This window comes from Filicampus tigris, chromosome 8 (genome assembly GCF_054856515.1).
Source record: "Filicampus tigris isolate MCC_2025a chromosome 8, RoL_Ftig_1.0, whole genome shotgun sequence".
Classification (NCBI taxonomy): Eukaryota; Metazoa; Chordata; class Actinopteri; order Syngnathiformes; family Syngnathidae; genus Filicampus; species Filicampus tigris.
The window spans coordinates 25,450,206-25,465,362 of record NC_141224.1 but is presented as its reverse complement, the minus strand read 5'-3'; the positions used below and the strand labels follow the sequence as shown (position 1 = coordinate 25,465,362).

The 15,157-nt window shown below is 43.7% G+C and overlaps 1 protein-coding gene across 2 annotated transcripts; it reads left to right on the top strand.

Moving 5' to 3' along the window:
- The first annotated feature begins 232 nt into the window (after window positions 1-232).
- klhl38b (kelch-like family member 38b) lies at window positions 233-14,882 on the top strand. 2 transcript variants are annotated; one of them, XM_086038087.1, is made up of 6 exons: window positions 233-596; window positions 1,548-1,706; window positions 1,867-3,087; window positions 3,512-3,653; window positions 4,613-4,718; window positions 13,775-14,881. In XM_086038087.1, the coding sequence occupies exons 3-6, from the start codon at window positions 1,868-1,870 to the stop codon at window positions 14,062-14,064; spliced, it is 1,758 nt and encodes a 585-aa protein (XP_085894213.1). In that variant the 5' UTR covers window positions 233-596; window positions 1,548-1,706; window position 1,867; the 3' UTR covers window positions 14,065-14,881. The 2 variants fall into 2 exon arrangements, with proteins under 2 accessions (XP_085894213.1, XP_085894214.1); XM_086038088.1 differs by lacking the exon at window positions 1,548-1,706 and having other exon boundaries at window positions 13,775-14,882.
- The last annotated feature ends 275 nt before the right edge of the window (window positions 14,883-15,157 follow it).

Sequence of the window (15,157 nt, the reverse complement as noted above, 5' to 3'; positions counted from 1 at the left end):
ATTGAAATTAAAGTAACAGTTATGGAACTGCAATGTCTACCTCTTGTGTCCAGTTCAGTTAGAGATGATTTTGCATTACTCTGAGCCAACAAAACCAAACTTCTTGCCCATGTAAATCTTTGAAAGGGCCCATGATGATTTATGTGACATGAGTAGTTAGCGCCAGGACTGGTTGTTCCTTTTCCTTCCTTTGTGTTTGTGTTTCAGCAGCACATGATGTCAACAAAGTCAGTGTTATCGATGATCCTCGCTACAACCATGTTGCTGAAATCAAATCACACAGTGATAGAGTCTGGTGGCTACTGAGAAAGCTCTCCCTCGTCACATGTGAGTTTGCGACGTTGTTGCCAAACAGGCCCTATATTTAGCACAGGAATGTACACAGAGGCCTTGTGGAAGGGGATCATAATAACAAGCAGCATGTGGCACACTCCTACAAAGAGACAGCCCCGTCTGGATCATAGAGTCACACAGCAGCAACACAAGAGTAAAGCAGGAGAAAGTACAAGAAAATGGCAAGGCGTCAGTTTTTCTGCTGAGTGATTGCTGCAAATACATCGAAGATCCCTGCAGAAGCCTTATATAGGGGCAAGAAGGTAAGCCTTGTCATTGGATAAATCTGAGACTGCTCTACAATGGGTTTGGGAAATAGATACTTAGATTTGATTATTATTTAATTGAATGAAATAAAAAAGCACAGTTGCTATGTAGCTTTGCATTTGAAGTCCCTGTCTGTTCTGATCTCAGCATGCAATGTTGGTACATGTGCACAGTTCATTAGGAATTCATGTACATTACATTTAGATGACCCCCACCCCCCCCCCCCCCCACCCGCCACCCCAAAATTTGACAGACTAATTGATCAAATGAACAATATGTTTCTCATAGTAGCTTCCACCAACATCTTATATTTTGCACCAAATTTATGAGAGAAAGGAGAGACAACAACAATAACGATCACAATACTGAAAAAATACCTCTGGACATCCATCCATCCATTTTAAATTCGGATTGTCCTCATTCATGGGCGAGAGGTAGGGTGCACCCTGGATGGTGGCCAGTCAATCACTGGCCTCCAAACAACAAATTATTATTGTTATAAAGGTTGATATTATTTTATACACCTCTTATAATCGTATCTAACGATGTGTAGGTGTTCCTGATGTGATGGCCAAAGAGAGGACAGAAATAAAACAAGAGATACAAGAAACACTGTCAGATAATAGAGGCCACATGACAAAAATAGTCCTCAGGTGATTGAATGTTCAGACAAGTAGTCAGCCAAAAGATTAGACGGGTACAAACAGTGACACTGAACATTTAGAATCTGCAGTATTTGTTAGTGAGGCACCTTTTTCCTAAAGATATCAGGACTATTGCTAATTCATAAACCTTGTTTGTACATTATTGTGTCGTTGAATGGAATTAATGATTTGTGGACATTGTGAATAATGCTTGATGCTGACCTAGCCTATATGACTGCATTAAAACAATGGAAAAGTCCATCCATTCATCCAGCTATTTTCTATACCGCTTATCCTCTCCAGGGTCACGGCTAAGTTCTCACTTATCCCAGATGACTTCGAGTGAAAGGCTGTCTACACCTAGGACCGGTCACCAGTCAGTCAAGGCACATATAGACACAGACAGCCATTCACATCATCCATTCACACCATCACTAAGAAGTGAACTCATGCTGAAGTCAGGTGAATGAATTTTTGAATTTGCTGCATGCACCATCAATGGTACAGAATAAAACCCCTTCAATAAAATGTGGCCTGGTATAAATAAAGTGTAATACACAGACTATCTTAAGCTGCAAACTTGCTCCCCGACAAATGAGAATTTTCATGTGTATCTCCTCAGAATGGACCGACCAGCAATGGAGGTGTTCCACTACAAAGATAAAGAGCAGTCATCCAGCTTGCTCCTCCAGCTCAATAGCCTCAGACAAGAGAAACTTCTCACCGATGTTTTACTGTGTTCCGACAACACAGAGATCCCCTGCCACCGCAATGTCCTGGTCTCCAGCAGCCCCTACTTCCGAGCCATGTTCTGTAACAACTTCATAGAGAGGCGGCAGACCAGGATCAACCTGCTGGGCCTAACGTCAGCCATCTTGAACACTATCATTGACTATGTTTACACCGGCCTGGCACATATAAGCATGGAGAACGTGCTGCCTCTCATGCAGGCCACATCGATGCTGCAGTATGTTCGTCTTTTCGAGGCCTGCTCCCGTTTTCTTCAGGATCAGCTGAGCCCTGACAACTGCTTAAGCATGATAAGGCTTTCAGAGATCATGAACTGTAACACTCTGAGAGAAAAGGCAAAGGATATGGCAAGAAAGAGCTTCTACGACGTGTTTCATTCGGAGGATCTGTGCGAGCTGTCCTTACCAGAGCTGATGGGCTACCTGGAGGATGATAGGCTTTGCGCAGAAGAGGAACAAGTCTTTGAGACGCTTGTTGCTTGGATCCACCATGACCCTTTATCTCGGCGTGGCGCCATCAGTGACCTTTTTAAGAAAGTGCGCCTTCGCCATGTTCACCCCACCTACCTGTTCCAGTTCATCGCCAGTGACCCTCTGATCGAGTCCTCCGCCATCTGCGTCCAACTTATCGAATCGGTGCGACGCCTCCTGTTTTCTGTCAGCGTCAAATATTTGGGGGACTTGACAGGCGACTTCAAGCCTGTGTGGGTTGCACCAAGGCGCAGCACCAACCGTGACAATCTGGTTGTGGTAGGAGGAAGGAAAAACAATGAGCAAACCTCAAGAGAAGCTTTGGTGTTTGATGAGAAGTGCCAGGAGTGGAAGCATCTGGCCAAACTTCCTATCAGATTGTACAAAGCTTCCTATGTGGCAATCCAAAGTGTGGTGTATGTTATTGGAGGCCTGAGCACCAACACAGAATACTGCGAAATCTGTACAACTGTCTACACCCTTTCACTCAAGACTAACGAGTGGCGGGTAGCCCAGCCCATGCTGGAGCCTCGCTTCACCCACCATAGTGTCTCCTACCTGCATTTTATCTTCGTCCTGGGGGGGCTCGGATCCGATAGGCGGCTGACAGACAGCGTGGAAAGGTAACGTGAGACTGGAGAATTTCGTCGCATTAAAGCGGAAGTCAACCCAAACATATTTTTTTCAAGAATATGTTCTATGCAAGCCCACTAGTTCAAACAAGGCATTCTGATTAATATTGCGTTTGTGGAGTATGAGTTAAGCAGCAAAATACACCCCTTTTTAGCCATCTCAGGGGGCGGACATTTTGTCACTTATGTCGACTGAAAATGACATCACAACTGATCAGGGCTCAGGTGACGACCAATCACGGCTCAGTTTCAGAAAACAGGTCAAGTCCACAAACGCAATATTAATCAGAATGCCGTGTTTCAACTAGTGGGCCTGCTGGAAACATTCTTGAAAAAAATGTATTTGGGTTGATTAACCCCTTTAAATAGTTGAAGCAGTCGTTCATAATGTCATGACTTTTTGCAATGCTTTCAGGTACAACAGCATGTTCAACCAATGGGAGTCTATGGCCCCCATGCCTGAGGCTGTGCTGCACCCTGCTGTGGCTGCCACCAACCAGAGGATCTACATGTTTGGAGGGGAGGATGCCATGCAGAACCCAGTCCGACTCACTCAGGTAACGTTGGCTGCAAGGCTCGAAAGAACTTTTTTTTTTTAATTTCTGGAGCAAATTGACTCATTAAAATGACTCAGTGGGTTGCTGCTCACCTTGTGAATCGGTGGGGAGAATACTTCGAAGAGCTCCTCAATTCCACCGACATGCCTTCCCATGAGGAAGCAGAGTCTGGGGTCTCTGAAGCGGGCTTTCCTACCTCTGCCGCATTGAGTGTTGACCGGGGTGTCAAGCGCTAAGTGCGTTGCACATCAAATAACCCCAAACACACATAAACACCGCCCCCTCAAAAAATATATAACTACTGTATAGTTATTTGTGATTGGCACTTCAAAACTCCAAGACATCAACATGTGGAAAGACTCCTCACATGTGAAGAAAAAAGTCTGGTGGCGCTGATTCTTTTTTTCAACAAATTAATATGATATGATATGATATAATATAATGTTGAGAGGGGAACATCCCGATTTCAAGGTCACCCCATCCAGAGTGTGTAAATTTCATGAAAGTGCTAAGTGGCACACTTAAGTCGCAGCCAAGGAAGTGCACAGAAGTGAGCCTTTTCTGACTTAAGCACATGGCAAAATATGCCCCCAAATGCAAGCAAACTGGCGAGGGACGAGGAGCACCTGAACACATGAGTGACTGAGGGAGCTGATTGGTCGATACCATGGACAGACTGACTAGCAAAAGTGGAAACCAAAAACCCTAACAAGCAAAACGGGCCAACACAAACCACAAGAAAATAAGACATAGTGTATAACAAAATTAAATGTATTCAAAACAAAATTCCAAATACAGATCATGCCAGTGTTTTTGGAATGTGAAAGGAAGGGAAACAAACAAAAAAAAAACACAGAAGCACAGGCAGGGAGAACATGCAAACTCCCAAGAACCGATAGTTATTGTTTGGATTTTGATTCATTTTGTCGGTTTCCTTTCATCCACTTCCACCTCTGCAGGTGTATCACATTGCCAGGAACATGTGGTGCAAGATGGAGAACAGAACAGTGAAGAATGTGTCTGCTCCTGCTGTTGTGATGGATGAAAAAATCTACATTGTCGGAGGTACTGGTCCAAGTTTTTATTTAAAATAATAGAATAAATGAATTTCTTAATGTTAACTATGTAAATGTTATTTTTTTATGGAAAAAAGGTGTTTTCAGTTCTATCTATCTATCTATCCATCCATCTATCCATCCATCCATCTATCTATCTATCTATCTGAGGGTCTCCCAAGTATTGGTATTGGTAAATCGTTTTTGACCATTATCCACGGCAGTCTGTCTTCTGGTGTAGTCCCCCACATTTTAAACATGTTGTAGTGCAACCAGTGCTTAAAGAAACCTGGCCTTCATCAAGGTGTGGTGTCTTAATTTTAGACTTGTTGCCAAGCTGGGTTTTATTTCATTTTCTAAATCTAGAAAAAGTGGTGCACACGCAGTTAAAATCTTTCTTGGATGATATTAATGTTGTGGAGGTTTTTCAGTCAGGGTTTAAGATAAGATAAGTTGAATAGCACAGAGTCAGCCCTGCTTTGAGTTTTTAATTATATGCTCCTGGCAAATGGCACTGGAGATTTGGGCCCTTTTCATTCCGAGTGCAAGTCTAGTGCAAAGTGCAGTCTCAGGCTACATTCACACTGCAGGATGTGATGCTCAGTTTTCTTGCTAAATGCGATCTTTTTATGTACTCATTTATATTACAAAAACAAACACAAAACATGTCCATGATGTGAGACGCATGCACAAAAAGTACGATGTGAAGTGCCTTCCCCCCAAAAAAACACATCACATGGCACAGTGTTTACGGAAGTAAATGTATGTGTACGGGCTCATTCAATCATCGCCAGAGTAGCGATGCGGGAGGAGGTCCATATAAAGTTGGTCGAAGTCTGTCGACGGGAATGCTAACGAAAGCCCGCTTAAAATGAGAGGTGCACAGGCCTATAGGCGATTACTATTTGGTCCGGCCTGAGAAAAAGATGGACAGACGGACGGCGGAATGGTAACCAGGCTGGAGACGGAGGATGATAAACGGACCGGGAAATTTTGTAAAATGCCCAGCTCTGTTTACAAGATGTCATAAATGGTCAAATGAAAAGGTTATTGTTAAGAGATTTTGGGGCAAAATCCTGCAGAGTGCAGCTTTAATGGAGATGTCTACAAAAGATGATGTCACTGTCAAGTGAGGATTGTTATTTGGACACATACACAGACATGACACAGAAGTTGTAGAGTAAAATGTCTTTTTTACTACTTTAAAATGAGAATTTGCATGCTCACTCAAAGAAGTTTGACGTACTGACAACGTGTCACTGAGTAACTAGTCAAGTCAAGTCAAATTTGTTTATATAGCCCTTAATCACAGGAAAGTCTCAAAGGGCTTCACATATGGAACAGATCATATACACGACATCCCCTGATCTTAACCCCCGGGAGGGCAAGGAAAAACTCAAAAAACCCCATCTGGGGAAATGTGAAAAACCATGAGAAGGGACCACAGATGGGGGATGATCAGGCTGCAATGGATGCCAAGTGGGCAACATTGAACACACATTATAGTACTATACAGTGTTTGTTAAAGTGATGTAAAAGTTAATCAAATGAAGTGCTGCAGGAAGATGACATTGACGAAGTGAGCAGGGGCCCAATGGTCGTCAATGTAGAGATCTCCATAACAGCGTCTCCGAGGATGTGGTCAGCCTCCAATCTTGTAGCAGTCAGTTGCTGTTGGATCGAAACAGCAAACTCCAATTCGGTCGTCATCACCTCATTCCCAAGCCTGGGAAAAGGGGGCAGAAAAAGAATAGAAGCGGCAGTAAAGAGGTCAAAACAAACAGTTCAACTAAACGCAGAATCATACAAATAAGTCTTAAGTCGTATTTTAAACATTTCTACTGAGTTAGTGCCTCTAATATCCGCGGGTAGGGCATTCCAAAGCATCGGTGCCCGAATAGAAAATGCTTTAGAGCACATATGTCAAAGTCAAGGCCTGCGGGCCACATCCGGCCCGCTAGAAGGTTTGCTACGGCCCCTGGTCATCCCATGCTTTCTTATTAGATCCGGCCCGCAGCAGGCCGGTGTGGGTAGCAGATCTGATCGGGTCCTTCGCGCCTGCCAAAGACGAAAATATATTGTAGCGACTTCAAAGAACACTACGCCGTCAGACGTAGTTTAATTATCATGTTTTTATTAGTCCAACCGGCTAATAAGGGCCGCAGCCGACGCCAATACAGTACGACAACCGTTCAGTCAAAAAAGAGCAACCTCTCTCCTGTTTGTCCTCCGCTACTCTCGCTCGCATGCCCCGCCCATCCAGCGAGCCGCGCGATGCATTCATTAACCTCGGAAACAACGCAACTTGGCAAGACACAAATTCGACCACAACACAGGTAACCCAATTCGTTACACTATTTCTGTAATATATTTCTTTGCATCAATATATTGCCACCCCATGGCTGTTCTACATGCTGACTGAAGACTTCACGTCACTTTTCGTGGCTTTCAGAATCGGATTGTGGTGAAAAGTTATTTGGAGTAAAACACACTTTATTACAAATACTTCATGTTAGAAATCTCACGTTTTATTATTAGTAATTGTTGGCATTTGATAAATTCATTGAGTTTCGACGTAGTGCTGAGATGTCCCACACTGTGAGCAGGCATTGAATGCTATTCGAGCGCTAAGTGTTGATAGTGAGTGACTTTTTTTTTTCTCTTTCCTCCTTCGACGAAGTTCGTAGTTTGTTTGTGCCATCAAACTCAGTAGTTGCAGATTTCCCGTGTTTCACCACGTTTGTTGTTCTGTGTAAATGTTAAAAGATGAGTTTAATAAATTAAGTTCGTGTCAGGTAACTGCTGTACATAATAGCCTAGATATGTTCTCGTGAGTGATGCCACGTTGATGAACACTAGTTAGTTATTTGGCTCATATGCTAACTATTCTAGTGATGAAACGTGTGAATGTGTATTGTATGTATTGTTTGGCTGATTAATTTCTTAATACAGTGAATTGTAATGTTTAGGCATATTGTTAACAAATGGATATGCATTGTATGATGTTGCTAGGTTATTCCTTGTCCGTGTTGTTGCAGACCACATTAAATAGACGTGTCAAGTGGAATACGGGCCTGTGTTCTCTGACAGGAGCACCCACATCCATACCTTGCCACTCTAAAATAGGGTCAGCTGGAGACGTCATACCAATCATATGATTCTCTCCGTTTTACTTCACATTATGTACAATTCATATAAACCTGCAGCCCGAGTCAACCAGAAAATTGTTTCCAGTTTGGTAGGAGAAACGCAAACGGAAGTGACGTGCGAGCTGCCTTGCAAAAGTAGCAGTAATGTACTTTATTTTATTTTTTATTTAGTAACTCCGAAGATAAAAACACAACAGCGAGGGGGGTGACAAACATAGAGGCTAAGAAATATATTACAGATATATGAAGCGTGACATCATCAGCAGGCACGAAGGACCCGATCCAATCTGGACATTTAGAAAAATTTCAATGAACATTCTATCAGTCCGGCCCTCGGCTTGTTGCAAAATTTTTTATTTGGCCCTCTGTCCATTTGACTTTGACACCCCTGCTCTAGAGCCTGCAAACTTCTTTTTGGCTCTCGGGATCACTAAAACTCCGGCATTTTGTGACAGAAGGTTTCGTATTGGAACATATGGCATCAGTAAGTCGACCAGATAGGAAGGTGCTAAGGCATGCGGTATTTTGTAGGTAAGTAGCAAAACCTTGAAATCGCAAATCAAGTGGACTGGGAGCCAATGCAAATTGGCTAATATCGGAGTAATATTATCGAACTTTCTTGTCCTTGTCAAGAGTCTTGCGGCGGCATTTTGGACTAACTGCAGACTTTTAATACCAGACATGGGAAAACCAGAGAGCAAAAGGTTACAGTAGTCGAGGCGAGACGTAACAAACGCGTGGATTAAAATTTCTGCATCACTATTCGACAGAATTGGATGAATTTTAGCAATATTACGGAGATGGATAAATGCGGTTCTAGTAATATTCTTAATGTGCATTTGAAAAGACAGAGTTGGGTCGAATATAACACCAAGATTTTTTGTTGAATCACTTTGGGTAATAGTACATTTATCGAGCCTCAGAGTGGTGTTCATAAATAGGTGCCGATGACGAGCAGGACCAGTGATCAACGTCTCGGTTTTATTGGAGTTAAAAGCAAAAAATTGAGAGACATCCATTGTTTAATCTCGGCAAGGCACGCCTCTAAATTACAGCAATTAGCCGGGTTTGTTATCTCGAGCGGCATATATAATTGGGTATCGTTAGCATAACAATGAAAACTAATGTTATATTTACGTATAATATCACCAAGCGGAAGCATGTAGATGCTAAACAATAGGGGTCCTAGTACGGATCCCTGCGGGACTCCACATGTAGCTTTACAAAACTCAGAAGTCTCATTGCCATGAATTACACGGTGCGTCCTTTCTGAGAGGTAAGAATTAAACAAAGAAAGTGCTGAGCCTGAGATACCAACACATCCTTCAAGGCATTCTAATAGTATGTTATGATCGGCGGTGTCAAAAGCAGCACTAAGATTGAGTAAGAGTAGTATTGATGAGGTGTCGGAGTCCATAGCTCAGAGAAGATCATTAGTCACTTTAGCAAGAGCCGACTCAGTAGAGTGATGGGCTTTAAATCCTGACTGAAGAATTTCAAATTGATTATTATCGGCCATATAGTCACTAAGATGTTGCGCTACAACTTTTTCGAGAATTTTCGCAATAAACGGGAGATTCTCTGGATCAAGGTTTGGCCGCTTAAGTAGAGGTCGAATTACAGCAGTTTTAAAAGCAGCTGCTACAGTGCCCAAGGTGAGTGATAAGTTAATGATATTTAAGACGGAAGGTCCTAAGGTTGTAAACAATTCTTTGATGAGTTTACCAGGAAGCGGGTCGAGCACGCAAGTTGTCTGTTTTGCCGCACCAACTAATTTTGCTAGGCTTTTAAAAGATACTATTTTAAAAAGAGATAGGGTTGTCAGACAATTATCAGCCATAATATCCCTACTAGCATCAATATTCACGGAATTCAACAAGGTTTTAGGAGCGGTGTCCTTACTCTCGTCCCGAATGCGCTCAATCTTCTGCGTAAAGAATTGCATGAAGTCATGGGCTGAATGAGAGGAGCTAATGGAGGTCGGCAGCTGTTGCGTTAAATACCGGTATTTAGGATTGTTTTTATTTAGAACAATTCATCTGGAAAAGTAATTCGTTTTGGCTAAGGCGAGTGCTTCTTTATATATTAGTAAGCTATCACACCATGCCTGATGAAACTCAATCTTATAAACTGTTAAGACATCAGGCCTATATGACATAGTATAAGACAAAGCATAAAACGACCATAGCAACTGCATAGCAACTGATACATCACGTAACGACCAGTCATAACAGTACCTGATTGGATTGGATTAATACAGCAAACAAACAGCAGTTAGGCGAGACAAAGACGATGAACCAACTAAGACAGAAATAAAACAATGAACCAACTACAAACAGATGAGACAACGAGCAACACTGGACAAGACACAAAGTGTATAGAGGTGGTTGACTGGGTAACACAAGGGATCGGGCAAACGAGCAAAGTTGGACCAAACCCGCTTGACTTGGAATAAGACAACAAACAAACACGCAACAAAAACAATTAACCAACAAAGACTGAAGGAAAGCAAGGAACTAAATGCAAACTGATGAGACGAGGAACACCTCGACAAGATACAAAGTGTTGGAGGAAACTGATTGAGCAACTCAAGGGATCTGGTAACCAACCACAGGTGGACACAATAAACTTGACTGAGTAACTCAAAGGATCTGGTAACCGAGCACAGATCGGCACAATAACCCAACGAGACATACACATACAAAAGAATCACGTGGAAAACATGAAACTAAATTCCAAAACAACATTCAAAAACTAAATCAATAACAGATCGGAGAAGGCCAGACAAGAGGTTGCTGGTGGAACCAGTCTGGTGGGCCAGATGAGAGGTTCTTGGCGGGGCTAATCCGGTGGCTGTCCCAAAGGCCAGACGAGAGGTTCTTGACGGGGCCTATGCGATGGCCGTCCAGAGGCACACCGGAGGTGAGGGCAGCCTAAGACCTAGCGCCACCATAGCAGAATCGGAAGGAGGCCGCAGAGCTTGCGTCGCCGGATAAGAGTCAGAGGGCAGCCGAAGGCCTTGCGCAGTCGTAGCAGAATCAGAGGGAGGGCGCAGAGCTTTCGCAGCCTCCGCAAAATCCGAGGGAAGCTGCAGAGCTTGAGGCGCTGGGGCAGAGTCAGAGGGCAGCCGAAGGCCTTGCGCCGCCGGAGCAGGGTTGGAGCCTGGTGGTGACGATGAGCTGGGACGGGGGCCTGCATTTGCTGAGGTGACGGGAAGGGGTCTGGTACTGTGGAAAAGCCGGCATGGGGGCCTGCAATTGCTGAGGTGCCGGGAAGGGGGCCTGGCACTGCAGAGGAGCTGGCATCGAGGCCTGCAGTTGCCGAGATGCTGGCATGTTGCTCTGCCTCATCAGCTTGCCACCTAGGAATTGGGAAGCACAAGAGACACGAGGTGTTGGAGTACAGAAAGTGAGGAAGCTAAACTAGAAGAATTGATGAATGGGACTAGGTGAAGAAGTATGCAGTGAACGAGGTGCCGAAAAAGGCGGGGAGTGATGAAGTGGCTGGGGTATAGTTTTGAAATGACGTGACTTGGAAAAGGCTGAATTATGGGAGAAACCAGAATTTATACTCGGGCGCCTACGTTGGCCACCCCGCGGGGGTCCCGTGTAAATCGCCAACCGGGCTCCCAAATAAGGGTCTGAAGGGAAGGCTTCAGTGGTGGACATTAAGGGTTCAGGTTCAGAATGACGCGACTTGGAAAAAGCGGACTTACGGGAGGAACCAGAACCCCTACTCGGGCGCCTACGTTGGCCATCCCACGGGGGTCCTGTGTAAATGGCCAACCAGGCACCCAAGCATGGGTCTGGTGGGATAGGTTCTGTAGTGGACACTAAGGGATCATCATCAGAACAACTGACAAGGGCTTGAATAATGACTGGCGAAGGGCCCGGGAAACCAAAATCAGTGTCAAAATCTGAATTGGAAACTAAGGGATCATCATCAGAAAAACGTGACAAAAACTGACAAGGACTTGAATAATCACTGGGCAAGGACTGGGAAAACCAAAATCAACGTCAAAATCTGAATCAGAGTCAGAAAGTAGATTAACCAAATCGTGGCCGTCTTCACGGTCAGAAAAATCTGAGTCTAAAAACAAAACATCCGGTGTTAAACTAGAAGGGGGATGTGAAAAACTAGGACAAGTAGATGTCACAGGTGAGAGAAACGTGGAAGAAAAGATAGAGCTTACACGAAGGGTGTGGGGGTGGTCAGCAGGCTGAGGGCGGTTGGAGGCATATTGGTGCGGCCATTTTGTCACTTCTGTCAACTGAAAATGACATCACAACTGCTCAGTGCTCAGATAATGACCAATCATGGCTCAGCTTCAGAAAACAGGTGAGCTGTGATTGGTCGTTACCTGAGCCCTGAGCAACTGTGATGTTGTTTCAGTCGACAACAAGTGACAAAAAGGCCGCCCCCAGAGATGGCTAAAAACGGGTGGATTAACTCATCCATCCATCCATTATCTATACCGCTTATCCTCACAAGGGTCGCGGGGCGTGCTGGAGCCTATCCCAGCTGTCTTCGGGCAGTAGGCGGGGTACACCCTGAATTGGTTGCCAGCCAATCGCAGGGCACACAGACACAAACATCCGCACTCACAATCACACCTAGGGGCAATTTAGAGGGTCCAATCACCTTACCATGCATGTTTTTGGAATGTGGGAGGAAACCGGAGTACCCGGAGAAAACCCACGCAGGCACGGGTGGATTAACTCTTATTCCACAAATGAAACATTTATCAGAATGCCTTGTTTCAACTAGTGGGCCTGCATAGAACATATTCTTGAAAAAAAAAATGTTTGGGTTGACTTCCACTTTAACCCATTAAGGCCTAAATCTCAATGTATCAGATAGAAACATCATTCCTTTTGGAAGACCTTAGACGTGACTTTCACACAGGCCCGAGTTTATTAAACTTTACAGTTTCAATCGGTGGTACGGTGGTCGACTGGCTAGCACATCCGCCTCACAGTGCAGAGGTTGTGGGTTTGAATCCGGCCCCGGCCTTCCTGTGTGGAGTTTGCATGTTCTCCCCGTGCCTGCGTGGGTTTCTCCGTGTTTTCTCCGGTTTCTTCCCACATTCCAAAAACATGCTTGGTAGTTTAATTGGACACTCTAAATTGCCCCAAGGTGTGACTGTGAGTGCGAATGTTTGTTCGTGTCTGTGTGCCCTGCAATTGGCTGGCAAACAATTCAGGGTGTCCCCAGCCTACAGCCCGAAGACAGCTGGGATAGGCTCCAGCACACCTGCGACCCTTGTGAGCTGATTGGATAATGGATGGATGGACTGTTTCAATCAAAGATGTAAAAAAAGTGTCAGTGCAAGAGAAGCACTATTTTTAATTTATTTTTAAATTGAGTGGTAATTACCATCCCCTATTCTGTTACAAAGCCATCGATATAATCGTCTGCAAACATATATCTTATATCATGTTTGACTGGTTCTACTGGTTCAAAGTCCACAAGCGTATTGTCTATATCACTGATGAGCTTTTAATGTTTTTGATAAATAACCATTACCTGAATCCACGATTATTCTATAGAATTTTCAGTAGGATACTTGAATACTGAAATATTTGATAGTTGGAGCCCTACGCTCAACAGCTCTATTATATTGTCATATTTTTATTGATTAATTAAACCCTTGCGTCCCTGGGATTAACCATCCCAAAAAATTCTCCTTAATATGAATAATTTGCTTCTCCAAATGAAGCCCTTGTTTAGCAAAATTACTCTTCAAGGAAAAAAAGTTATTTCAAGCCTTCTTAATGTTAGAAACATAGTTTTTCAAATTGCTTTCATGAAATGAAGAATACAAAGGAGTGTCTCAATGTTTTTGTTCTCATTGTACAATTTGTTGATGGCTCCCTTTTGAGACCTCAGTCTCAAATGAATCTCTTCCCTGTCCCAGGATACACCAGGAGGGTGATCGCATATGACACTAAGGCCAACCACTTCCTTAAGTGTGCCAACTTGAAAGAGAGGAGGATGCATCATTCAGCTACAGTGCTCAATAACAAACTGTACATCACCGGCGGACGCTACATCAACAGCCATGATGTTATTGAGGACTCTGACAATTTTGAGTGCTACGACCCAAAGACAGATGCTTGGACAACCAAAGGGAGTCTGCCCTATAAACTCTTCGACCATGGCTCTCTTACGCTGACGTGTGTTTCACAGACATGGACTAACTCATAGCTGAGAGAGTGATTTATAATATTGATAAACGCTGCCTTTATGTAGAAATAACTGACAAAATTTTAAAAGGATGTGAATTGTTCTTTGGATTAAGTCCCCTTTTTTTCTTCATAGCATTTGAGGTACTCAAATGACCTCACAAGTTGAGCCACAGTAGCCGATGCATTTTCAGCCATTTATTGAACAGGTCAAACTATCAAGCACACATACAAAATGAGAACACTCACAAGGAGCTGCTTTCAGGAGCCAAATCATCATCAGATGCTAACATGCAGATTAGAGTGCAGCCTGCTCGAGCTCATGTCATAACTCGCTGGTCCACGCTCTTTAAAAAGCACACAGACCCGAGTATTATCGTAGTTACACTTCATAAAGCCATATTATTTTTGTTGTATTCACTTTTATTGTATGTTTTCGTGTTTTTATACAGTACAGTGTTGTTTTTGTTTATTAAAAACATGTGATAAAAAGTTGTTTTTTGGGGGGGTCTGGCATGGATTAATGGCATTTCACTTAATTTCAGTAGGTAATTTCAACATATATTTGAGAGAACTGCTTTTCCTTATCGTGGGAGAAATAATTTTGTCATGTGAACCTTCCATTATTTCCTGTTTAGGGTTTGCATGTGTTCCTCTGTATAAAGTTGTTTTTGTACTTAATTTCTACTCGAGGCGATTTTACAGTGTGGTAAGGGTATGGCAGCAGCCACTCTTGAAATGCCTTTACCCCCAGTTGCCACCCTGGCTGTTGCAATGACTCTATCAATACAAAATTAAAAAAAATATTACAAATGTAACTTATATCGTCTCCACAGAGTGTATAAAAGTGTGTTTAGAATTTACTCCCACTTCGCCCTCTCTGCAAGCCAACACAGGAGCCAACCAGCAAAGGGCCAGCAGGTTGGCCACCACGCAGCAGAGGTGGCATCAAGGTGGCTGTGGGTCAGGAGAGAGAGGTATGGCGAGGAGAGAAGCGCTACCTTAGCACGAGCTGGGGCCTGATCAACCCCGGATGAGTCGCCTAGGGCAGGGGGTAGTATAGTTGAAAGACCCGAAACCCCCTGTGATCCCAGGTTACATCACTGATGATGTGT

Coding starts and splice junctions, on each gene's coding strand:
- klhl38b (XM_086038088.1), top strand. CDS start 1,868: ATGGACCGACCAGCAATGGAGGTGTTCCACTACAAAGATAAAGAGCAG. Junction 3,088..3,511: donor CTGACAGACAGCGTGGAAAG/GTAACGTGAGAC, acceptor CAATGCTTTCAG/GTACAACAGCATGTTCAACC. Junction 3,654..4,612: donor ACCCAGTCCGACTCACTCAG/GTAACGTTGGCT, acceptor CCACCTCTGCAG/GTGTATCACATTGCCAGGAA.